This window comes from Sebastes umbrosus, chromosome 20 (assembly GCF_015220745.1).
Source record: "Sebastes umbrosus isolate fSebUmb1 chromosome 20, fSebUmb1.pri, whole genome shotgun sequence".
In the NCBI taxonomy this organism is placed as follows: Eukaryota; Metazoa; Chordata; class Actinopteri; order Perciformes; family Sebastidae; genus Sebastes; species Sebastes umbrosus.
The window spans coordinates 9,633,451-9,660,825 of NC_051288.1; the positions used below are offsets into that span (position 1 = coordinate 9,633,451).

Genomic DNA, 27,375 nt, shown 5'->3' on the forward strand with positions numbered 1-27,375 from the left:
TTTTATGTTATTATTATTGTTATTATTATTATTATTATTATTATTATTATTATTATTATTATTATTATTATTATTATTATTATTATCATCTGTAAAAACAAAATTTGTTTGGTTGCAAAATGGTCAATTCTAAACATAGTGTAATGAAAAGTATAGAGAAGATTCAGTAACATCACTTTTACAGCAATATTTGTTTGTTTACATTAGTTAGCATTAGCCAGGTTATTAGCCTTGGTCATACCAGACAAAGTAATGCTATAGCAGCAAACCCCCTGAGTGTATTGAAGTGAGTAAGGGTGTATTTTATGTCTCACAAATTTACCAGTTTTTCTGTAAGGGAAAGAATGTTTTTTGTTTTTATTATTATTATTATTATTATTATTATTATTATTAGTAGTAGTAGTAGTGGTAGTATTACTATTATTATTATTTTAATGTATTATTATTTTATTTCATTTTTTTTATATTTTGTGTTTGATATTATTATTATTATGTTTTTATTATTATTATATTGCCATTTTTCTCCTCCCTTGTTTTTGAATACTTTGTTTTTCAATTTACAGTTACTATTTGTTATTATATATTATTTTATTTGTTATGGTTTAGGTTGTTGTAGTCATTTTTCTCAAGGAAACAATAAAAAGCATGATTAAAAAAAAAATCCAACCCCTTAATATTTATTTATATTTCTTTATTCTGATTATTATTATTATTATTATGATTATTATTATATTATTTTAATGTATTATTATTTTATTTCATTTGTTATATATTTTCTGTTTGATATTATTATTATGTTTTTATTCTTATAATTACCATTTTTCTCCTCCCTTGTTTTTGAATACTTTGTTTTTCAATTTACAGTTACTATCTGTTATTATATATTATTTTATTTGTCATGGTTTAGGTTGTTGTAGTCATTTTTCTCAATGAAACAATAAAAAGCTTGATTAAAAAAAAATATTCAACCCCTTAATATTTATTTATATTCCTTTATTCTGATTATTATTATTATTGTTATTTTTATTTTATCTTTTTATATATTCTTTTAATTATTTTATTATTATTATGTTTCTGAACTTTAGCTGTCACCATGTGTTTTGTACAATTATACAGCATTTACAGTGTGGATGCAGAGTTGGGTGCAGGGTGAGTGTGTGTGTGTGTGTGTGTGTGTGTGTGTGTGTGTGTGTGTGTGCGCGCGTGTGTGTCTGTCTGTTGGAGCTGCAGGACTCTTTTAATCTGGATTATCATGCAGCAGCGCGAGGTCCATGCTTTTCATAATCAGTTTGGTGAGCTGTGATTCTCGGCAGCGCGTGACACATCTGGATGCACGGAGCCGGTGATGGGGAGGTGTGCGTGTGACTGCGTGAGAGAGAGAGAGAGAGAGAGAGAGAGAGAGAGAGAGACTCTGTGGTCCTCCTTGCTCACACAGATGGATGGAGAGGGAACCAGCAGAAGACATCCCTGACCGGCGGGTTTAGTCACATTTCCATGCACAGACTTATTTTTCGTGTAAGTATATATTCCTCATCTCTATTATTTATGTTGTCATTTTTTCTTGCAAAAACATCATCAGCGCTGCACACATTAGCAATTCTCTTCAAAAGTAAGAATAGGAGTCTGCACAGTTGATGCACTGATGGCGTTTTGCAACAGTCACTTTCACTTCTGCTGTCATGTCTGCATGTCACACTTGTCTTGTGCACTTTAAAGAGAAAGAGTGCAGCTCTGGAGGTGAAGCTGGAGGTGCTACACTGGTGAATTTTAATTTAGTACTATAAATAGCCCCTGTACAAGTTAGGGGCCATGTGCTGTTTGCATTGTGTGCATTTATACTTTATAATATGACCCTATTGATTTTGGATTGGGTCACATATTTTGGTGACAGCAGAAAGTTGTTTTCAGATCTGCCCCTGCTTTACCCATTCTGGTGTAACTGGGGCTGAAATTAACTTTCATTATGATAATTGTCTCAATTTAATCAAATTATTTAGCCAACAAAATGTCAGATAGCAAAGGAAAAATGCTCATTATAACTTCCCAGAGCCCACGTGTCATATATTTTAATTGCATGTTTTATTTGACTTGCAAAATTCAAGTTTACTCTACAACTTTTCTCTCATATATGACAAAGAAAAGCAGTAAATTCTCACATTCGAGAAGCTGCAACCAGACAATGTTTGACATATTTTTGAAAGGGGACCAACAGGCTTATAGCTTATTTGTCCTTTCATAATAGCTACAGTATGTTAGAGATGGAACAATAAATCTATTAGTTATCAGCTATTATTTTAATTGCCAACCATTTTGATAAACGATGAATCGGGTTCATTAAATTTCAATTTTGATTCCAGCTTCTTAAATGTGAATATTTTCTGGTTGCTTTACTCAGTAAACTCAATTTCTCGAGAAAATACTAGACAGATTAATGAATTAAAAAAACGAATCGTCAATTGCAGCCCTACAATATGTCATAAAAAAGGAGCCAATGTGTGACACTTAGTTGAAAAATGAATTGAAAACTTTCTAAACAATATGATGTATTGACTTTCACTGTGCATACGATCGAAAGGGAAAAACTATAATAGCCTACTTCTCATTGTTCAATAATAATAAAACAATACAAGTATGTATTGAAAGACTGACTAGTAATAACTGCGCTATAATTACTGTGAAAAATGGCTGCATTTCATTTCGGTTCAAAATTTCCCACAGGTGTTCCCATTGGTTGAAATTTTTCAAACTCATCGAACCATTCAGTGACCCCCTGCACCCTGTACAGAAGCATCTGACCTTAAGCATATGAATAGCAGCACTGATAGAAAGGCACTCTGATGGATTGTGATAACTCCAATCAACACTGGGTCACGGAGATGAGCTAGCTTGGAAACACACCCCACCACACATTGGTTTAGCCCGTAATCCGGCTGTGTGATTTGTCAGATTTCACAGTAAAACCCTGCATTAATGTTAATCTGAGATTGTTACTGTTCGTGTCTGATCAGAGGGTGGCACACAAACCCCTACACACACACACACACACACACTGAGTCACAGATAGGCTGTTAGGTTGATGCTTTCACTGAGAATGCAAAGGATTGATCAAACACTCAGAGCAGATGTGTGCTGTGTTTCGTGCTACAGTCGTCACATGATCGCTCTGTGTTTCACACGCAGCCTTATGGAGCCGTTAACAGCTTTTATATTAGAGTTTATCACGAAGCATCACCCATAAATAGAAGCTCAAACAGATAACAGGCCCTTAGAATCCTATAAATCAAGCAGATATTGATAAAAAAAAATACTTGTACAGTAGGCTACTGCATTCACCGCTCTCTTTTGTCCTGTTCTTGCCTTTCTTTGGTTTTTTCTTTGTCCAAATTTTACTAAGTTGTCTGTGCCCACTGGGGTCCTCACAGCTGAATACTTACAATAGTCAACCCTCCGCAGGATCACAGGGGTTCCCGACTGTCTTTACTTTTCTTTCAGAGGCTCTAATAGGTTCAGTTTTAGGACTAGAGTGAAGCTACAGATGAGGAATCCATTGCTACCAACCATGTCATGCTACCATGTCGGCTGTTAAGAGTCTGCTTTTTACAGACATGCCCACTGTACAGTATAAATGTGTTATTTTTGCCCATCTAAAAATGGTGTATTTGAATATTTCTACATACTGGGGTCTTGAATTACATAAATTGGGTATCACTGTAAAGCTGAGACTCTTGTGGATCCAATGAGCCCAACTGTATTCATGTGTGATGATGTTAGTCCACATAGTAGACATTTCAGTGTAGTGAGGCAATTTCTTAAAATTTAACATCACTGTATAAAATGACCTGTGGTGACCTCTAGGATAATCACGCCTTATGAAACTTTACAGCCACAAACTAGAGACCTAGAGCATTCAGAGGACGGATGGCTTAAGGGGGTTTGACAATAAGGGGGTTTCTGAGCAGTTTCCAGAACAGAAGTGCTCGCCATCCAATTGCCGAAAAATGCAATTCTTGCAGAAATCTCCAAATGACAAAAGTTTTTGAACCCAAATCACAGCATGGCTTTTTCTATGGTGTTCCTTAAGATCTTGGTGTCTTAATGGGGTATCTTGGAAGGATTATTGATCGTTTTTTTTCAATTGTCGAATGGTAAAAAATGGTTAAATTTAGCACTAAATCTCTGTAACAAATGGTATCAATCCAAAAATTGCTCCAACAACTTATGAGCCATAATAGAGCATGGGAATAGTCATCAAATACTTCTATCATAATGTTCTACGCTCTTATACACTTTTAGAATTCATTTTAAATAATTCATTCATTCATTCATTCATGTTTATTTCTGATTTATGACTAGAAGAGAACTTGACACCCAGTGCTGAGCAGCATCTCAAATTAATCTCAAGGTTCCCAGCTTTCAGCTGCTAGTGTTAGGCTAGCAGTGTGGCTCTATGGATCAATACACACACATTCAAGGTCCCCAGAGGTTTACTGACTTTGTTGATCCCCTTACTTTTCCTATTGCATGAACATGAAGTTTGTGGTTTTGAGTTAAATATCTCAACAACTATTGGTTGGATTTCCATGAAATTTGGCACACACATTCATGCTCCCAAAGGATGAATTGTAATAACATTAGTGATCCCAAGATTTTTCATCAAGCTGCACCCCGGCGCAAACAAACATGTTCTGATTTAAAGACTCTCCACAGTGGATATTGTAACACTCAAGCCCAAAAGTTGTACGTTAACTTGTTGATTCGGTTCGTCCACTATGAGGAAAGATTCATTTTACATCCAGTTACAATGAGGTTATGCAAAAAAAGATGACTTATTGCTGCAGTGATTTGATATATGACCATTTGGATTAGTGAAAATAAAGCTTCCAAACTAGCTTGACAATATGGCAACGTTGGCCTGTCCTCTTAATGTTCTACAATTAGCTTGGACACAACATTGTTAGCTTAACAGTGCTTTAGTCTGTCTGATGTGCGTGTGAGTGTGTTTTCTGGCACTTTACAGCAGGTCCCGGTCCCTCTTCCCACCACCCTGTGAAAAGCTGCGAGGAAGGCCTAATGCCGCCTGGCTGCATGTGTTGTCTGTGAGGTTTATCTCCCCACCGTCCATTTTGGGTGATGGCAGATTAGTCAGAATCCACCAGCTGCTGTGGAATTGGTTGAAATTGTGCCACACAGTGCTGTTAATACAGTTACGTAAATGCCAGACCAGTCAGAGGTAGGGTTTAACTTGCATGAAGAGCAGGGCACTTGACCCAGAGAGACGGCAAATGAAAGGGTCCCCTCTGGGGCCTTACCGTTTTCCTCAGCTTGTGTCCAGTGATGCACAGCTGCTCTTTTCACCCGCAAAATGACAGCTGATAACGCACACACCGCCTCACCGTTCTGTGTTGGGCTCATCATTTGTGACAAGTCAGTAGGCGGTGGCTGGATAACGTGTTAATGCTTCTGACACAAAAGCCACATGGTGGAGGATGATAGAGGGCATATTTGAACTCCCCTCAGTATTAATTTCAGGGTTACGTAAGTAACTCTTTAAACAGCTTGAGAAGACACCAGAGGGAGGGCTGTGTCTCGGCTGACAGTTCGCTCTGTAGGGGGGTGAGACTGGAAGAGACTGTAGTTGTTTTCGTGGGGAGATGGCGTGCTGACTTCAGGGAGCAAATGTGGTAATGTGCTTTTTTAGATAGCAAGCCAAAAATACACTCTCTTTGTTTAATACTGAAATGCATCTTTACTCAAACTATGCTTTTTTCATTTCATATCCACACAAAGCACAGAAATTGAATGAATTCTATATAGGCATCCAATCAGCCCCAAAAGACATTAGATCCAAGCCGGAGCTGCCCCAGTTAGTGCAACATTTGGGGGAAACAGACTGTCTCGTCTATTTTTGCATCCCTCTTAAACCCATTCCGTATGTGGAGCGACAGCTATGGGAGAGGTGCTTATTTGGATCGGATTCACCGGCCTACAGATTAATGTAGATTTTCACAACTCATGCTAAACTACGTTACAGTGACACATTCTTGTGGAGGAGTCGGCACCGGTAAGCACTTTCTGTGAAAATGAAGCACGAGTGTAGAAAAAGATAACCTCGCTCTCTCATATACTCATTCCCTCACTGCTTTTATTTGTTCTGCCTCCGAGGCTTAATAATGTAGCTGACCGTGTTCTTTATTTGTTCTCTTTCACTGTCTCTTAGGTGCCTTGGCTGTGCGATGTAAAGTCAAGAAAATGGCAGAGAGTGGAAGAAATGGGGAGAGAAGAAGCGAGGGTAAAGGAAGAGGAGGAGGTGGCGGACCTCTCCAGAAGCCCCACGACCCGGCTCTCAGCCTCTCCCCAGGCGCTGGAACCAAGAGGCATGTCCCTCGAGGGATTGTGATCCAGCTGACTGGGACGGAGGGAGAATGGGACAGTCTGGATGACAGCGAGCTCATCTTCTCCCTCGACCACGACGACGACTACCCCTCTGTATCTCTCTCCAAGGAGAGGCATCTTTCTGTTGGGGATGACAGAAAGTTGCAGTCCCAGGCGTTCCACGTCCCTCTTTCCCCCTCGTCCCCTGGCTCTCTGGGCAACTGCTCCGCCGGCGGCACCAGCTTCCTCTCCCCGGGCCCTTCTTCACCCACCCATAGACCCCTTTCAAGCCTGGTCAAGTCTCTTTCCACGGAGCTGGAGTTCAAAGAAGGCTCTACCCTAAGACCCAAGCCCCTTCTCAGCCTCGTGAAGTCCATCTCCACGGAGCTCTCCCGCTCAGAACCCGAGGTGTCGCAATCGAAATCGGACTCCCGCCTCAACCTCCACCTGTGGAAGCAGCTCACCCAACCGAAAAACCGCAGCAATGGCGACTCTCGCACCGCGCCGCCTTCTCCCAGCTCGCACTCCCCTTGCGGAGAGGGTCTGAGAGGGAGCTTCTTCAAAATGGAGTTAGAGGACACCAAGAGGAAGCTCTCGGAGGCTGTGCACGAGCCTCTGAGCAGCATGTTCAGTAAGATCATGAGAGAGGAGAGCGCGGGAAGCCCCAAGAACCAGTGTAAGAGCCAGGGGGCTCACCAGGTCAGCTCCAGAGGTTTGGGGCGTGAAGGTAGCACGGACACAGTTTTCTCAGAGTCTCCTGTGAGAAACACTAGAAAAGCAGACGCTGATGTTTCGCCTGTGTTTGACTGGCCTTCTGTTAGACATCCTGGGGGAAGCCGGCGTGGCCCCTGCCCCGTGCATCACCACAGACAACATCACAGGGACGAGGAGCTGGAAATATGTACAGACGGTGATGTGATGCAAGTATTAGCCGTGGATACTCACGGGCAGGCGAGAAGATCGCCTACCCTCGCAGCACCCCTGGTTAGGACTTCTCCTCTTCCCCAACCCCCTCATCCTCTGCCACGCATGAGTTTGTTCTGCGTGGCGGTGCTGTCCTATGGCTATTTCATCCTACCTCTCAGTCCATACTTCTCTGGCCTGGCTCTAGGATTAGCACTGGGCTTCTTGCTCGGGCTGTTGCTCATTAGGATCGGTTCCCCCAGGTCTCGCTGCTCAGCTCCTCCACACAGACCAGCACAGACTCTGTTGGGGGAGGAGATTCTGACAGGTGGCACCATCAGCTCTGAGCCTGACACCCTCAAGGTAAATCTGGTAAATCGTTAAGGAGGAAAGTGTCACATTTTTGTTCTCACCTTATTTTCAGCCACAGCAGTCGCACATTTCTCAACATGTCTTCCATAAATAATACCTGGGCACTTATAAGCCGATTGGACTGTCGGGCCATTAAATAGGCGTTATCAGTCGCTATCAGCACCATAGATGTGGGTCAATAGGGGCCTACTACACCCACTAGTAGGTTTGATCATCTATTCGCATGATAAATCACCGAAAGAAGGTATAAAAGAACACGACAGCGACCTCTAGCGATCGTAGTAATTCTGAAAGGAGCAGAAGTGGAAGTCAGGCGCTGTAGTATCGATGGTGTGAATCTCCATATGGGGTGGAGATCAAGGGCGTGGTCAGGGACGAAGGATGGGACACAAAACACAGGGTTTTCACCCAGGAGGCGGGAGTTTGCAGGAAAACTGTCAGGCAATCTCCTGGTGATCTCCCTCCAGCCAGCTGCCTCCTTATTTAGGTTTTTGTAGTAAAATGAGGAGATATCGTATCAGATAACTCCTCATTTTAACTTCACCAATCAGCCATTCCTTGTCCTTTGCAGCGCTTTCAAAGCAAACTACAGGAATAAATAGAAACAGGGCATCTGACAAAAGTTCAGCTCAAAACAGTATGCTGTGCAGCGCTGCGTCGATCATGGCCAGTTAGGACGTTCTAATAGAAAACAATGCAATCAAACTGATATTGTCGCTGACGCTTGCATCACATTCTGTTTGGAGGGTGTAATATGTAGGCTACACGCATCTCAATATATTAGACCTCTATGTGTTGTACATATTACATTCTCTCTAGATTTTTTTTTTTGTGAACCCAAACGGAAAGTTCAAACTGTGCCTATGGTTTTGTTGGTTTGTTGTTTTTTTGTTTGTGTTCAAAACATAACGTTTCATGCAGTTTTATGTATTAGAATGTGTTGCTTTTAAGTTTCGCTTTCACTTTTACAACGTAGTAGGCCCCTACTTACCCACATCTATGTTGCTTATAGCGACGGTTAACGACGAATTGAATGGCCTGATGACAGCTGAATCGGGTGCAGCAGGAATCATCAGGCATTGAATTTAATTTCTTTGTTCCACCCAACCCTTGTTTGTTAAAGCAATAGTTGGCATATTGGGAAATACCTTTATTCGCTTTTTTGCCGAGAATTACTCAAGAAGATTGATAACCACTCTCATGTCTGTCCGTTCAGTATGAAGCTACGGCCAATTAGCTCAGCTTAGCACAAAGACTGGGAGCAGGGGGTAACACCTAGAAACTTAGTGAAAGTGACGCACTTTAAAATGCATGTTTACTCCAAATACAGTAACAAGAGTACTTCTAAATGGTTTTCACCCCTGCTAATTTGTTCTTAAAGAACAGTGTCAAGTCAGCGACCTCTGCTGACTGTTTCCTTCACAGAGTATCTGAAAATGGCACGCAACTACATAAGATGCCCAGAATGCAATTAGTAATAAAAACCTACCAGAGTCGCAGTGGTAATTACTATTCTCCTCTTGGCTGAGCTTGACACAGGGCAACTGGAGAGGACAGCTTCCACCCAGACACTGTCAGTTCTGGTGGCAATTAGTTGGGGATACAGGTAGGAGGGAGCTGTAATTTGTCAGGGGGTGAAGGTTGGAAATGAGGGGTTTACTGTCTTAGTGTTGAGATGATTCCCTTGTTTGGTCATTAGCAGTTTGGTTTCAGTCTGTTGAAATGTGAAAGTCAGAGCCACAAGGTTTGTGAGGTGTCTGGTAATCAATCAGATGACAGACAGAGAACAGTCATGGTGTTTGATTGCGGGCACAATCCCGAGACGAGGCCAGATGCTGACACCACTATAAATGAAAAACAAATAAAATTTCGGTATGAATAATACATAGTTTACTAGTTAATTGGAGCATTGATAGGGAGCACTGAGCTCTTAAAGGGGATCGTATGACAGCATTCAGCTCACATGCAGCCATCCTAATGAACACTTTTTCAGACTGAGCTGAGTTTTATCCTAAAGCTTCTTCATTTCTTTTTTATTTCACAGGATTTAAAAGCCAGCACATTTTTTAAATCCATTCCGTATCCGTCAATCAAAACAAACCGCAGGTGGCCACAGCGAGCAAATCCAAATTATTCTTTGATTTTTGGGTTGCTGGAAAAAAAATGAATGCCTGATAATGACTGATATGTTTGACTTCAGGACATTTCAGACTACTGCTGAAAATCAAAATGTTTTACTGTATCAATTTAGATATGGTTCACCCTTTCCCTAACCCCAACCCTGAATTTAACCCTAATATTTACCCTCTAAAGTCTCTGATTGGTAGAGTTTGTTGACAATAGCATGAAGCCAGAAATGACGCGTTGCCTGGGAGGCCAAATCCAGGGCACAAAAACAATATTTTGGTTGTTATATTCCTTGTCTATCCTCTAGTACTAACATTATTATGGATGACTAATCCTCTTAGCCCTCAGCTCGCAGACTCACCTTCTATACTGCATTTGTTCCACAGCTAATTTTTCCATGTTAAAAATAACTTATATGGGAATCCACAGAGGAGAATTTATCATGTTTGATATTTTGGACCCACACAAAAGACACATTTATAATCACATTTACATTTAAGCTGATTACAGACATCATGATGTGATTCCACTTGATTTTGTGCATGGTTATGATTGAAGTTAACACCTACTTTCTGCCTTTTCAGGGCTGGATGAATGAGGTACACGACTATGACCCAGAAACCTACCACCCAGCTCTGACTCACTCCGTGTTCGCTGCCTTGGAGGGCTCCTGTCTCCGTCTTGACTCCCCCCGTAACAACATTGGCCGCAGGGCAACGTGCGACGAGAGGGTCCACGAGGCCGCCTTCGTCAAGTCGCGCTCCTTTCAGCTTGCAAAGAGCAAAGTATGATGAAGTAACTGTGTTATGGGAATATTTGTTCTGTACCTGAGGCTGATGTAATTTTTTAAATGGGATGTACAAAAGGAAAGTGAAGGCCTGATATATTTTGGTATTCTGGTGATGTTCTGATACTGTATGTAGGGCAGAACTGCAGTAAACTTAGTCCAACTTTATGTAACATTCACTATCCAGTTATTATATTTTGATTAATTAATGCATGGATGTTGGAATGCCTGAGAGAAAATAAACAAAGATGGAGAAAAGAAATAGATCAACTCTTAATAATTCATAAATGGAACATCTGACTGCATTTAACGGTTGTCTTTTGCTTTGACACTGTTCCCCAAAGGTATTCCTGCTGCCATCTGTGTTGGCTCGAAAGAGGATGTGGAACCCAAAGTATCCCATCTGCATCCAACTGGCCGCAGAAGCGAACTCCCAGGAGGACAAGGGAGGAAGGTCGGAGGAGAGTCGTGGAGAGGAGCCGGGAGCCGAACCGTCAAGTCCACAACAAAGTTCCTCCAAACACGTCCGTGACCTTCCCACCACTCTTTACCTCTTCGGCCGCACGGGAAGAGAGAAAGAAGAGTGGTTTCGTCACTTCCTGTTTGCGTCTGTGGACACAGAGAGAGAAAAGGAGAGGGACAGACAGAAGCCTGGCAGATGTGTGTCCAGATCGGGTACGACAAAAACGTTAATAATGCATTAGGGAAGAGAGGGCTTCCAGATAAAGGCATCTATAGAAATTCTATATGTGTGTGTGGATTATGGATTACATGCTCCAATTCTTTGCATTTCAAAGCCGATCCCTTTCGAGGGAACACACAGATTTCACAGTTGTTTGGTGACATGAAAGGGCAAAGGGATCAGAAAAAAACATGCCTTTTATTATCTAATGCAAATCTGTCTTTTGATCCATCACACTTCCTGTTTACATCGCCTCACTCTTGTTTAATGCATTAGTTAGGAACAGGTCTTGGTTTAGTGATTTTATGGGAATAGTTTGACATTCTTGGAAATGTATTATATATTGAGAGATAAGATAACAACAAGCTCTGATGGTAAATTTTGTATACTGTCAATTTACACATGGTGGGCAACCTCTGGGTCTGAAAAGTGAAGCCAATGCGGAAGTGCCTTAAACTTGCATTATTTCTAATAGCCAGCAGGGGGCGACTCCTCTGGTTGCAAAAAGAGGTCTGATTGTATAGAAGTCTATGAGAAAATGACCCTACTTCTCACTTGATTTATTATCTCAGTAAACATTGCGAACAGGAGTTTATGGTCTCAGTCGCTAGTTTCAAGTCTTCTTTAATTCAGCGTGATGTTCATTTAGTACATTATGGTCCCATTTAGAGTCAAATAGACCATAAAACAGGGTTTGCTTTAGGGCGCGGCTAACTTGGGGATTGACAGGTCGCTACCACCGCGTTGTCTGGTTTGTGTGTTGTCCATGTTTTTATCTGTCAACTTTAACCCTTTCAGTGTGTTTTTCAGTCCATCAAAGTGAATTGTAACATTTTGGTTGCCTAAAAATTCAGTGTTCAGTTGTACCTAGCTCCACCCTCTCGTGTCTCTTGTGGTTGCAATAATCCTTGATGGCGATGGGCAAAAAGGCTGAACTTGAGCCTTCAAAAAGGCAGGCCACAAACCAATGGGTGATGTCACGGTGTCTGACAGGTCGCTACCACGGCATTGTCTGGTCAGGGTGCTGTCCGTGTTTTCATCTTGAGTTGTGTGTTTTCAGTTCATGGAAGTTAATTATAACCTTTTCGGTCACCTGAAAACGTCTTATTCAGAGTTTGGTTGTACTTAGCTCCACCCTGTTGTGTTATTTCTGGTTGCAAAAAAACAAGATTACGACAACCAAATGCCGAACTTTAATCTTCAAAACCGTAGTCCACAAACCAATGGGTGACGTCATGGTGACTACATCCACTTGTGTGTCATACTCACCACGCTGTGGCTCTCAATTTCTCTTTATTAACAGAAATAATGTTTTCATCCAAAACTCAGCACTTCCTGAGGTTTTTCACATTGAAAGCCTAGCTATGAAAGGAAGGCTGCAAGACTTTTAAAGTGAAAATGAAAGCTTCATTCATAGTAGCTTAACATTGGTAGGTGAAAAAGGGCAAAGTGGAATGTCTGACGTGACTCTTGCTGTATTGATGGAATTAATTCCTTTTTCTGTGAATGATCATTACAACCGTATATGCATTGATTTCCAAATGCTGCCTATATTCTCCCAGGTGACCCAGCATTGGCGCAGGGCGCTACCACCCAAGCTAATGTCCCAAGCAGCAGAGGCCCCAGCAGAGTCGGCAGCAGTGACGATGACGCCTCTTTCACACCTCCGGTCCCCTGCATACCTGCAGCTCCTATCAGTCAGACCTCCAGTAGCACCAGGGGCCTCACTCTGCTGGACTACCCGGGCTACATGGCTCGTCTCCTGGCCACAGAGGAGCTTACCCCCCTCTCCAGTCCTGGAGGCAGCAGCACAGAGATGAGCCCCACCATCAAAAGAAATGTAAGGCACGCTTGCAGATGCAATTAAGAGAAGCAAATTAAGTGAGGCTGTAGGGATATTCCAGAGCCGGACACTTTACATGTTATATTGCATGTGCAGCGAGTAGCATTGTGGCATTTCCAGCATTTAAGAAATTATTCTACTCTTCTTCATGTTTTTTTTTTTTAAATATACTTTATTGCAGGAATGCAGGAGTTAACATTAATTTACATTTACTTATATATGATGTTGTTCAGACTTATATCATTCCTACAATGTTTATATAATTTATTTTGTAGTGAATAAGTCAAATTGATTGTAAATTAGAAAAAATATAGGAATAACGACAATATTAACAAGAATAAAAACAAGGAAAAGATTAAAGGATAACAAAAAAAAATAAAAATAAATAATTTTTAAAAAAATGTTTTTAAAGTTGGCTGGTATGATGGTGTGCATACATGAACATACAAACATACAAATATATATACATACACCTGTACATACGTAGGAGAAAAAAACTCTGTAGGGCTAAGTCCTTCATTATTGTTTAATTATGATCCTCGTATTTACTCCATTTATTCCACCACTGTAAATAAACGCAATAATTACTTCCTATTTTTAGCTCTAAATTATACTAAACCTGTCTTTTTTACAGTGTACCTGTGATCTAACAGAGCAGCCTGGGACGAGCGAGACTGCGTGGGCCAATGCTCTAATTGGTCGAATCTTCTGGGACTTCCTGCGAGAGAAGCACTGGGCCGACATGGTTTCCCACAAGATCCAGAAGAAGCTGAGCAAAATCAGAGTGCGAGCAGTTTTGTAGAAAGTTACCGTGTCAATTTAAAGTCACAGAAATGATTACTTATAAGTGTGATGCATTTTAAAACTATCATATTATGTATTCTTTACAGCTGCCTTATTTTATGAATGAGCTGACTCTCACTGAGTTGGATATGGGCTGCTCTGTGCCGCAAATCACCACTACCTCCCGACCAGAGGTCAACCACAGAGGTTAGTACAGGCTGGAGGTCAAACACTGCCAAAAAAACATCTAATATGCAAACACACATATGCAAGAGATGAGTGAGGAGATGACCTGTTGCTGATGTGATTACAGCTGAGTACTGCAGAGCATCAGATCAGACGCTGTTATCCTGTTGTAATCTCACGGAGCAGGAGAGCCATTACGCCACGGCCCTCAACATTTAGAGCATATTGGCTTGTGTGTATGTGTGTGTGTGTGTGTGTGTGTGTTTTAAAATCAGGCAATCTGGCAGACAACACTCCAAATGACGAAGGGAAAGTGTGTCAGCATGCCTCTACGTGTGCGACCACATCATTTTTTTCAGTTTCTCCACTCCAATTCGCTGTTACACAACCGCCCGTCAACAAATTATCCTGTTTTCAGCCCCTAAAGGGGATTTAAAATCCATCCTAATTTGTTATAAATTTAATTTCAAGGCTTGATAATCACTGTAAAAGCTGTTTAATCTGCCCACTAAGCAGTGTGTGTGTATGTCCAGATTGAGCTGTGTGTCTTGATTTCGGTGGTCTGGTGTTGACCTCCTCCTCCCGCTTTCCCCTCCCCCCCTGCAGGCCTGTGGGTGGAGCTGCAGCTGGTCTACACTGGTGCCCTGCAGATGACCCTGCAGACAAAGTTCAACCTGTCCAAGCTGGGTAAAGAGGGCGGTCAGGATGCAGACTGTTCGGCTGAAACCGGTAGCCCGCGGTCAGTACCACACACACTATGATGCAGCACACACACACACACACACACACACACGACATACCTGTCCTAGCATTTAGTGTGTTTCCCAATTATTCTAAACCTTCTTTTGTGTATAAAATAATGTGAATGAGATATTGTCATTTGTGGTAGTAGTAGCAGCAGCCACTACATCAGTATCATTGACTGATAGGGGTGAGAGCGTTATAGATACATTTTTTCTGTCACAATATATCTAATTTACATTGATATATACTGTGATATTTTACATTTACTGGAAATTTAATTGAGAAGTAGCTGAGAATTTTTTTTTTTATTAGTTTTTTAATATTTTTAAGTTATGCTGCGTTCCATTTGAACTGGGAAGTCGGAATTTCCGAGTTCCCAGTTAGAAATTTCAACTAGAACGCCCCATGAGGTCGGACGAACCTCACGACCCCGACCTCAAAATCGAGATGACTGCTCCGCGTATCAACAGTAAAAAAACTATAGTAATATACTGTTTGTTAGCACTTCTGTCTTATTTGTGCCTCATTAAATCAGTCGTACACACAGTACTGTCCAACTTCTATCTGTGGACATGTCGCTATGGTGTTTGCATGTGCAAAACACCAAAGTAATGTGTTGTTATCAACTGTTTTCTAACCTGGCTGGAGGAAACTCTATTATTTTTTCCAACTCGTTGTACTGAAATGCAGTCAACTCGGGTGCGACGTCTTTCCCAACTCCGACTTCCGATTTCCGAGGCAAATGGAACGCAGTGTTAGACCTTCACTGCCTGATGTCATCACTAGGAATATTTTCATACAGCTGTTTTTACAGGCTAAGTGGTACTCCTTGTGATGAGTAAGCTGCACTTTATGTGTAAAATATGTGGAGTCCCCCTTTAAAAAAAATCAATACCTCAGTATTTCTATCATCTTAAGGTGTATTTCATCATATTACCCAGGCCAAGTAGCAGGAGTGATAGCCCACATAACATTAAACCCTGTATTTTCATTCGTATTATAGCACACACACCTACACTCCTCTCTTTCTATCCTTTTATCCCTCTAGTCTCTGATCTACAGAGCAGAGCTCCACATTACATTGATTAGCATAGGCCTGCCTGTCATAGACCTGCAGTGGTGGGGATTACAACCCAGGCAAAGCTTTACATTAGCTGTTTGTGACGCATCTGAAGCTGCACAGAGATAGAAAACTTGTATTTGTTACTGTAAGCTCTTCAAGCCACCGAGACACAGATATTTGCAATATTTGTTCCTTGTCCGTCTGCGTCGTTAAATTTCACTTTCACTTTAATGCCAAAAATTATGAAAATTCTGTAGTATTGATGCTTCACATGCATACCATCATTTTGTAAACCATCCGCCCGTTCCTAACTTGTCTTGCATCCTCCGAGCTGCAGGCCCATCTTCAGCGTGTTGGCGGACAGTGATGAGGAGTCCTCTAGCGCTGGTTCGTCTGATGAGGAAGAGCTGCTTGTCTCTGAGCCCCAGGGTCCAGTGGGAGAGAAGGGATCAACGCCAGCTACTGATGGGTAAATGTCGATATATAAAGTAGCGTCAAACAACAATACTGCCTATGTGTGTATATTATATACTGTACATTACAATACTAAATATTAATATGACTTTTTGCATTCAACGGCAAAAGATGTTCAAAGGTTGCGTTAATTAAAGAACATCACAAATGTATCATCAGCTGCTACTCTTGTGTGATACTTTACATAAACAGCTACTTAAAAAGGAAAAAACTCTGAGTAAGCAACACCTTTAAGTGTTGCTTCTACCCCTCTGTGTTGTGAATGCTCACTTTTCGAAAGCAGAAAATAAACCGCGCTGACATCACACTCCAGATGGCTCACGCTTTCCTTTTCATTTACATTTCTCATCTCTCTTCAAAGTCTGACTTTAGCATCTGAATACTAAATCTCCTGTTCTCTCCTCTCTAATCCTCTCTTACAGGCCAGGGGGCGGAAAGACTGGGCGGAAGATTTTGAGATTTGTGGACAAAATCGCTAAATCCAAGTACTTCCAGAAGGCGACAGAGAATGAGTTTATTAAGAAGAAGTTTGAGGAGATGTCCAACACTCCCCTGCTGCTCACTGTGGAGGTTCAAGAGCTGTCAGGGACTCTGGTCGTCAACATCCCGCCGCCACCTACAGACAGGATATGGTAAATACTGAGTTTCTCTCCACTGTTCATAACACTGGAGGTGGAGGCTTTAACTGGGAGACTGCAATTATTACAGTTTTTCACATGAAACACCTTTTTTTCCACTATCTTTATCAATTGCAATTAACAGTTTCTCTTGTTCGGAAGGCTGTTTTCATATATTCTCTTGCTTTTCTTGTGTCACTGAAGATAATGTCTTTTGCAAATTCAATTCTTCGGGAAGTTGTTCGATTGATTTCAGAATTCGTCCATCAAATAATTGCTCTTTTGAAAATCCAAACTCAATGTTAGTATTTCCTATTTGTTGCTATTTTAGTGGCTCTGGATTATAGCCGACCAATACCCAGATGTTGTCGACCTATCTCAAAATGTGTGAGTTTCTGATAATGATATATTAGCGGATATTAATTTTTCAACACTTTTTTTTTATAATGACCGAGAGAAATATTTAACTCGACATTTTACAGTGTAAGAATCAACTTGTGCCCTCTGGTGGACAAACTATGAAATGATGACACTGTTTCTAAATGACCATAGACTGTATATAAAGATGGACGACATGACAGCTCCCCAAAAGTGAAGCCAAAACATCTGGATCGCCCCCTTGTGGCTGGCTGCAGCACAGGTCATAGACCTCGCCCCCTCCATGTTAGCTGATGGGACATGGGCCAAACTAAAAGGTCAAAATACACGTCAAATAAATGTATTATTAAATGCTATAAAAAGGGGGTAAGACGTCATGATTGACAGCTGCTCTGAGTGAAGTAGTCACTCAGCCGGTGGCACGGGAATGTACGAGAGAGGAGATGTAACTTTAACTTTCCGTAATGTCACGAGTCTTTGTAATGGAACGTGTCAGTTTGATCATAAATGTAGTAATAGAGATATTATGGTTAGTTGTTGTCTTTCAAGTAGCAGCTAGGTGACTCACGCTAACAAGTTGCGGCCGTGTTTGGCTTATGATTGGATCGGCTGTTTGTGTGGGCGGGACCTCGATACCGCAGCTGCCGTATCCGGGATATTTTGGCTTGTACAGTGGGAGGAAGTGGAGACGCGTTGTCCATCTATATATACAGTCTATGCCTCAAACCTGCAGTTTGCCATTTCTGTACTGTGATTTCTTGTCGGCCGACATACACACCGATTTATCTGCTAATAAGATAATAACCATATATTAGCTATATATCCAGCTCTACTCCTGATTGAGACACTAAGATTCCTTATTTAAGACTACATATATATACATTTTATATCAATTTCGGTCTGTTGTACCAATTACTCCATGTTATAAACGCACTCTGACTTCAGAAACAACGCTACATCAAAAACAAATCGGTTCATGTTCAGCAGCATGTTGCACGTTTGTGACTGCTGGTGGTGTGACTCACTTTTCGCACCTCATCTCCGGCCAAAAGAACATTTATTTATTCTTACGATCCAATTTTAGCCTTTTTCAAGCAATAGGGCAACATGAGAGTGAAACGTGGCTGAAAACAGCAATTCAACATAGATGTGATAGATTTGATTCTGTCGTGATCTCCTCTGTAGGTACAGCTTCTGCGTGCCGCCCAAGCTGGATCTGCACGTCCATCCCAAACTGGGGGAGAGGGAGGTGACTTTCTGTCATGTGACCGAGTGGATTGAAAAGAAACTGCAGGATGAGTTCCAGGTAAAAAAAAAAGAAAAAAGAATAACGGCACCTACTATAGCCCTACTATAAAGGGGTCATTTTCTCAGCTTTCCTCACAATCTTTCTTTCTCCAGAAAGTGTTTGTACTGCCGAACATGGATGACATCTACTTACCCCTGATGCATTCCGGGCTGGACGGCCCTCGAGCCTCCCAGCACCTGTCCTCTCAGTCCCGACGGTCCCAAAGCTCCTCCACAGAGTCCATAGAGAGGATCCCAACTGAGATCTCTGGGGCAGAGTCCGACTAGTGCCTCATGTTGATGATAAAAAGAGAGCTGAACCCTGTAAAATGGACTCATTACGTTATATATTCACAGTGAGAAAGGGGGAAGAAGCGGAGGAATGAGAACCACCGAACAGAACATTAAATTATATTTGCCTCTATAGATTTCAGTGGCTCTTATAGGCAGACTTGTGTTTATGTCCGAACCAACAGTTTCTGAAGGTTTGATGTTGTGGCTCACAGAGAGTCCAGGGTTTGTTTGTGACAGATTGCTGTACAAGCAACTACAAGTGATACCTTTTGCCAATGTTTACATGTGAATGATCCCTATGAGATTATTGCTGCTTTGACGTTTACAGCTCAGTGTCACTTTGGATATGAGATGATGGATATTATTAAACCTGCCAGTTTCATTCTCTACACATCTTCTATAAGTCTTTCATTTCCCTACAGACTCTTTTACAGCTCAGACGAAATGTTTGCGAATCTTTTATGGGACCGTGTTGCAGTTTCTACACACACTTGAATTAATGCCTCTCAATTTTAATATTAAAAAATAATCAATTAAACATAACATTTCTGGATATTAAAAAATGTTGATGATGTTGTTCAGTCTTTTTCCAATTGATGCCAAAGGTGAGTCAACTTCCGGACTGACTTTTTCTTTGTTAGTTACCTATTGTGCTTTTGTGCTTTCCCCTGTTCCTTTAGTGTGTTATATAGTTTTTTTGTGCGTGTAAAAGGTCTGCAAAGTTACGGGGGGCAGGAGCTCCAACAACGCGTTTCAGACAGACGGTGAAAAGAGCAGCTGGTATGAGAAAAATAAAGCGTTTTTTGAACATTAAAACATGTTAATATGTTCTAGTAGAAACCCAAAATATAAGTATGCACCTGAAAAAAGGCATAATAGGTCCTCTTTAATATGTATTCATATGGAAAATCTCCAAAAATGCTTAATTATTACAATTATCCTTAAATCAAACATCCTAAAACCCCTCACTTGCTACTTGATTCGTCCCTTACTAGGACAAACAAGTAGAGAAACCATCTATTGATAAAAGAAAACCATCATTAAAAAGGCATTACAATAATTAAAACAGAGGAACAGAGAAATGATAAAGCAGGAAGTGTGCTTTTATTGCTTAATAATTACAATTATCCTTAAATCGAACACTCTAATACCCATTGTTTGGTACTTGATTCGTCTCTTATTAGGAGGAACAACCATCATTAACAATGCATTACAATAATCAAAACAGAGGGGCAAAAGCTAGGCAATAATTATGACATTTTTAACATGAAACTCACATTGAATCACACATAATATGGAGATGAAGACTGCCCCCTGCAGGCTCCTGCAGGCCACAAGAGTTTACTCCCCCTGCAGAAGTACTCTGTACTCTGTGCTTCTTTAACGTTGCCATGGTTTTGAGCTCGGCTTCAATGCCTCAGAAAACACAACTCATTACCTCGGGATCTTTCCAAATACAAACATCTTGAACTCTGAGATAAAACATAGGAGCACATTGCAAAGGCAGTAGAAGATAATGGTAACAAATGCTCGTTGATCAAAGAACAGACAAGTGAATCAATGACAGAAGTCAAGGTGGGAAGATTCAAATGAACTGTTTGACAAAATGACAACAGAACATGGTGGAAAAACAGCCTGCATGTACAAAATGCAAAAAGTCCTGATGCATGAAATTAAATCACATGGGAAAGAAGTGTGATGATGTGTGGGAGTGTGTGTTCGTGTCTGCACATGTTGCTCTGTGGGACACTGTTGAGTTATTTGCGGTACGGTTCATTAGGCAGGCCCTCGGTCTGTGTTTGAAACTCTTATGAGATGCAAATTCATTGCTGCAAGTGAATGTAATTATTCCACTGCGGAAATAATCAGCATGAAGTAATTTATTGTAAGTGAGCAACTCATTAAGTAGGCTATGGTCCTACGACTTCTGAAAATATGACAGAACTATATTAGTCTTGTGGCCCTGATGAGCTTGGGGGTCAAGAGGTCAATAATGTAAGACGGAACAAGATCATGAATGGGTTTGTTAGAAAGAATACAAATTTAAAATTTAAAAACACAGTGTCTATATAAATATAAATGTAAATATAAATACAAATATAAATGTAAATATAAATATAAATATAAATATAAATATAAATATAAATATAAATATAAATATAAATATAAATATAAATAAATAAATGTATATTGATATAAATATAAATATAAATAAATGTATATTGATATAAATATAAATATAAACCTAAACACATTAGTCCCGGGATCTGGTTCAAAGTTGTGGAGATGCATTTTGTTGCAGTTGTAAATGGTGCATGCTAAGACATGAGTATAATCTGTTGTAATAATGCAGATGAGACAAAACTAGGGACTTTAATAGTGTTAAGGCATCTTTGAAGAGGAAATGATCTTATCTTTGAGATATTCCTAAACTGCAGAGAGCTTGATTTTACAATCTGTCACTTGTCTGCTGAAAGTCAGGTCTGAGTTTAAAAGCACATCCAAACTTAGTGTTCAATCAGGAGAGACTTTATTGAAGAGATGCTTAAAGAATAATAAAATGTATTGTCATAGTGCAAAATATATTTATTTACTTACCTTTATTTAACCAGATTAATCAATTGAGAAAGTTGATACAAGACATGAGAACATAGAACATAAAGACTACTAGCCCAATAAAACAACATTAGACAAAGTTATAAACATAACAATATATATAACAAGAGGTAAATATATGTGTTGTGTTCCAGAGAGGCAAATTGAGAAGCAGGTGCAGTGATCCGAGACTGTCGCTATTGTATTGAGTTATTAAAGGAGCATAACAGAATGAGGGTGTGGAGTGATAGCATCTTTTACAACTCGTTCCAGTGACTGGGAGCGGCCAACTGGTATGAGTGACGAGTCTTTGGTGGTTGGACCCTATTGTTTTCTTCATTGTATACATTTTCTTTACAGGAAAAGAACAAGACACGCCGCGGGTATTTTCTACTTAATGTCATCACTTGATTGATGATCACACACTGATGACATACTGTAAAGAATACCTGAGGCATTTCCTGTTCTCTCCATGTCACAGCTTCACAAAGAAAAACCCAACCTGCTGAACATTTCAATTACATCATATTGTGTATTTTTAAATGATAAAGCAGGAAGTCTGAGTGTGAAAAAAATTTGACCTAGTATCTTTTCGATACATCTACTGCACTCACAGCCGGTGTGAGAAAAGTCAAGTGTTTTTTGAACATTAAAACATGTAAATATGTTCAAGTAGAAACCCAAAATATAAGTATGCACCTGAAAAAAAGGCATAGTAGATCCTCTTTAATATGTATTCATATGGAAAATCTCCAAAAATGCTTAATAATTACAATTATCCTTAAACCAAACACCCTAAAACTCCTCACTTGCTACTTGATTCGTCCCTTATTAGGACAAATAATTAGATAAACCATCTATTAATAAAAGAAAACCATCATTAAAAAGGCATTACAATAATTAAAACAGAGGAATAGAGAAATGATTAAGCAGGAAGTGTGAAAAAAAATTGACCTATTATCAATTTGATACATCTACTGTACTCTGCATGTGCAGACGTGCCACTTAGCACGTACATTTTGACATTAATGAAGATTTAGTCAGATTAGCTTATGCAACTACATTTTATTATATTCTGTTTGCTCAATACAATTGGCCAAGAAAAAAATTAATATGGCAATAAATATGATTTTTTTTATCATCATTAATTTGCCACACAGTAAAAGGAAATACACCTGGGGCATTTTCCCTGACAAAAATCATGGTGACGCCTCTATTTACATTAGGAGGGACAGTCATGTCACAAAGACCACATTTATTGTGTTTATAGAGAAAGACAAAGGAGGTGAATAATTTACATGGCATGCTGCTGATGAGAAAAGATGCGCTCTTGTTTGACTGACAACACGTTTTTTCCAATCACCAAACCAGTTTAATGGATGCAATGACTCTATGTGTTTGACCTCTCAGTTTCAAAGTTTAAAAAAAAAAAAGCAATTAAACATAACATTGCTGGCTATTAAAAAACGTTGATGATGATGTTCAATGATTTTCCAATTGATGCCAAAGGTGTGTCAATTTCTGGACTTGACTTTTTCTTCGTTAGTTACCTATTGTGCTTTTCTGCTTTCCCCTGTTCCTTTAGTGTGTTGTATAATATTTTGTGCGTGTAAAAGGTCTGCAAAGTTACGGGGGGCGGAGCTCAAACAGAGACAGACGGTGAAAAGAGGCACTGCACACAACCGGTATGAGAAAAGTCAAGCGTTTTTTTGAACATTAAAACATGTAAATATGTTCTAGTAGAAACCTGAAATAAAAGTATGCACCTGAAAATATGCATAATAGGTCCTCTTTAATATTCATTCATATTTCAAATCTCCAAAATTGCTTAATAATTACAATTATCCTTAATTCAAACACCCTAAAACCCCTCACGCTACTTGATTCGTCCCTTATTAGGACAAACAATTAGAAAAACCATCTATAGATAAAAGAAAAACATCATTAAAAAGGCATTACAATAATCTAAACAGAGGAACAGAGAAATGATAAAGCAGGAAGTCTAAGTGTGAAAAAAATTTGACCTAGTATCATTTTAATACATGTATTGTACTCTGCATGTGCAGACGTGCCACTTAGCACGTACGCTTTGACATTAATGAAGACCTAGTCAGACTAGCTTATGCAACTACATTTTATTATATTCTGTTTGCTCAATAAAATTGGCCAAGAAAAAAATAAATATGATAATAAATCTGATTTTTTTTATCATCATTAATTTGCCACACAGTAAAAGGAAATACACCTGGGGCATTTTCCCTGACAAAAATCACGGTAACGCCTCTATTTACATTAGGAGGGACAGTCATGTCACAAAGACCACATTTATTGTGTTTATAGAGAAAGACAAAGGAGGTGAATAATTTACATGGCATGCTGCTGATGAGAAAAGATGCGCTCTTGTTTGACTGACAACACATTTTTTCCAATCACCAAACCAGTTTAATGGATGCAATGACTCTATGTGTTTGACCTCTCAGTTTCAAAGTTAAAAAAAAGCAATTAAACATCACATTGCTGGCTATTAAAAAACGTTGATGATGTTGTTCAGTGATTTTCCAATTGATGCCAAAGGTGTGTCAATTTCTGGACTTGACTTTTTCTTCGTTAGTTACCTATTGTGCTTTTCTGCTTTCCCCTGTTCCTTTAGTGTGTTGTATAATATTTTGTGCATGTAAAAGGTCTGCAAAGTTACGGGGGGCGGAGCTCAAACAGAGACAGACGGTGAAAAGAGGCACTGCAGCACAGCCGGTATGAGAAAAGTCAAGCGTATTTTGAACATTAAAACATGTAAATCTGTTCTAGTAGAAACCTGAAATACAAGTATGCACTTGAAAATATGCATAATAGGTCCTCTTTAATATTCATTCATATTGCAAATCTCTAAAATTGCTTAATAATTACAATTATCCTTAATTCAAACACCCTAAAACCCCTCACGCTACTTGATTCGTCCCTTATTAGGAAAAACAATTAGAAAAACCATCTATTGATAAAAGAAAAACATCATTAAAAAGGCATTACAATAATCTAAACAGAGGAACAGAGCAATGATAAAGCAGGAAGTGTGAACATTTTTTGACCTAGTATCATTTTAATACATCTACTGTACTCTGCATGTGCAGATGTGCCACTTAGCACGTACGCTTTGACATTAATGAAGAACTAGTCAGACTAGCTTATGCAACTACATTTTATTATGTTCTGTTTGCTCAATAAAATTGGCCAAGAAAAAAATACACCTGGGGCATACACAGAGAAAGACAAAGAAGGTGAATAATTAGCCAGGCGTGCTGCTGATGAGAAAAGATGCGCTCTTGATCGACTGACGACACATTTTTTCCATTCACCAAACCAGTTTTACGGATACAATGACTTTATACGTCTGTAGGTGTGCGAGTGTGTGTCAGACAGTTATGGGAAACCTTCAGGAAGTGGCACGAGATGGACTTTTAGGCCAGTCAGCATGTTGAAGAATGTACAGACACTGTGTTCCACACAGATCACTTTGTTATTTCCATCACTATTGATGAGCGCAAAAACTTCCCTCCGGTTTATTTTTGGTGCAAATCTTTTTTTATTGTGAAACAATATCTGATGGGAAGTGAAGCACACATAAGCACAGGAATTTCAACAGAAAGTAATTCAGGAGTCAGTGCTCAGATTTCAAATGGAAATAATCCATTCAGATGGGTGTTTAAGAGCCACTGTTGGAAAAAAATGTTCCCACAATTAATCTGCCTCACGTTGGATGACATTTTAACATTCTGCAAGTTGGGTGTATTTTGATTCTTAATGGAAAAAAAAAAAAAAGATTGGAGAAATTAATCTGAAAAATTACTTATAGGTTATAGATTGTTGTCAGTGTAGGAAAAGCACATGTGTTAAAATAACATCAACGATAGCTCTGTTCTATTCAAGTGTCCCTGTAAGTCATGGCAGTGTGACATTGATCCAGCAGGAACAATACCAGGACTCTGACACTGAAGTAGCTAAATGGAATTCAGCCATCATTCATCTTATTGTTGTGTTTTTCATACTCTGACATGCCAAAATGTGAAAAAAATCCTATGGCCTTAAGTTATTTCACAAATAGTAGCTAAATACTGCTTTGGATGTGAGGGACATGTTTACAGTAGCATTTACTAAAGATGGTCAATAATATTTTTTTATTTGGAAAAACTTATTGTGGCCTAATGGTTTAAGTTGCATAAATAAAGAAAAATACAGCAAAAGCCTTTACAGCTAATTTTCATCTACCTCAAAAGTTCAAAACTTTGTATAGTTGCTATAGCAACACAATCACAAGCACTGTACTAATATTTGTGCACACATCATTTAGTAGCAGACCAGGATGCTGTGCAAAAGCAGTTACAGGAATACAGGAGGAAGAAGAAAGCGTGATTTCACTTTCGAGATGAACACATTTACAGTATGTACAGTATTTACATACCAGGTTATTTGGAGCATGTTTTTTCTGAATGAAATATGTGGAGGCATCTAGTTACATTGACCTCATTGGCTCATGTTCAATAAAGTCTATGAATGCTGGCAAATAGTTCAAATAAGTAGGTTATGAAAAGGACAAGTCTGTGCAGGCTGTGTAGTGGGATGAATTGATCTTACACCAGATTCTTCAAGCAAACATTAGAGGGCAGCACATGTTCATCATTTAGCAGGGACTTCTACAGCAATGCTGTGCATGCAAACAGCATGACTAGGCCTACCATCTCACGCTCATCCTTAAGGGATATGGTCATAGGTTTTCAAGTCTATCATAATCCAGCACTCACATGCATATACATTAAAAGTATTACCGTGTTCATTCTATCCACTAAAAAAATCCCTTCTTAAAGGAATACTTCACTCACAAAATGACCATTTGTATATCAATTACTCTTCCCGTGTTACCTTGAAATCTTGAAGAAAACTTTATTTTTCTCGCATGCCTCTGTGGTGAACAGAGAATCAAAAAATGGAGAAAGGTCAAGGTCAAGGTCAAAGAAAACTTTATTATCCCCTAGGGGCAATTTGTTGTACAGTCAGCAGTACCACACAGTGATCAAACAAAAACAATAAACACAATAAATAGCCTATTAAAGGCAATACATACAAAAGCTTACAACATTACAGGGCATTGTTTAGGAAACCAATGGCAGTCGGAACAAAAGAATTTCTGAGCCTATATGTCCTAAGTTTAGGCAAAATGTAGCTGCGGCCTGAAGTAAATGGGGGCCGCTTAAACGTGGCCCCCATTTACTTTACTTACCCAGACTTTTCTGTTCTTTGATTCACCCCGTTCACCGTGGAGATAAGTGAGAAAAACAAAGTTTCTTCAAGAATTCAAGGTAACACGGGGTGAGTAGCCTAATTAATATACAAATGATCATTTAAAGTAACAGAGTGATCAGGAAGGCCATCTCTGTCCTGGGATGCCCCCTTGACACAGTGGAGGTGGTGGGAGAGAGGAGGATGATGGCTAAGCTGTCATCCATGATGGAGAAATACTCCCACCCCATGCAGGACACCATCTCAGCACTGGAGAGCTCCTTCAGCAACAGGCTGCTCCACCCAAAGTGTGTGAAGGAGCGCTATTGCAGGTCCTTCCTTCCTGCAGCTGTCAGACTCCACAACCAGCACTGCTCCCAGTGCAGTCCCACTGCTCTCACTGACAATAACCTGATATTTTCAGGTGGAATTTCATTCATTCATTCATTCATTCATTCTCACTGTGCAATATCATTTTCAACTTCTGCAATTTTGTTAATAGTCTGTTTATTGTCAATACTGTATATACTGTTCCTATTTTTATACTTCCTTCTATTTAAATGGTTCATATTTTGTTACACTTTGTTTAGCTCTTTTCTT

General features: G+C 39.7%; 1 protein-coding gene across 2 annotated transcripts; it reads left to right on the forward strand.

Annotated features, from left to right (window-relative positions):
- The first annotated feature begins 1,371 nt into the window (after positions 1-1,371).
- tex2l (testis expressed 2, like) lies at positions 1,372-19,389 on the forward strand. 2 transcript variants are annotated; one of them, XM_037755557.1, is made up of 12 exons: positions 1,372-1,515; positions 6,218-7,638; positions 10,359-10,559; positions 10,906-11,236; positions 12,806-13,083; positions 13,721-13,870; positions 13,977-14,076; positions 14,662-14,794; positions 16,194-16,331; positions 16,759-16,968; positions 18,517-18,637; positions 18,733-19,389. In XM_037755557.1, the coding sequence occupies exons 2-12, from the start codon at positions 6,250-6,252 to the stop codon at positions 18,904-18,906; spliced, it is 3,225 nt and encodes a 1,074-aa protein (XP_037611485.1). In that variant the 5' UTR covers positions 1,372-1,515; positions 6,218-6,249; the 3' UTR covers positions 18,907-19,389. The 2 variants fall into 2 exon arrangements, with proteins under 2 accessions (XP_037611485.1, XP_037611487.1); XM_037755559.1 differs by having other exon boundaries at positions 16,200-16,331.
- Positions 19,390-27,375: the final 7,986 nt, after the last annotated feature.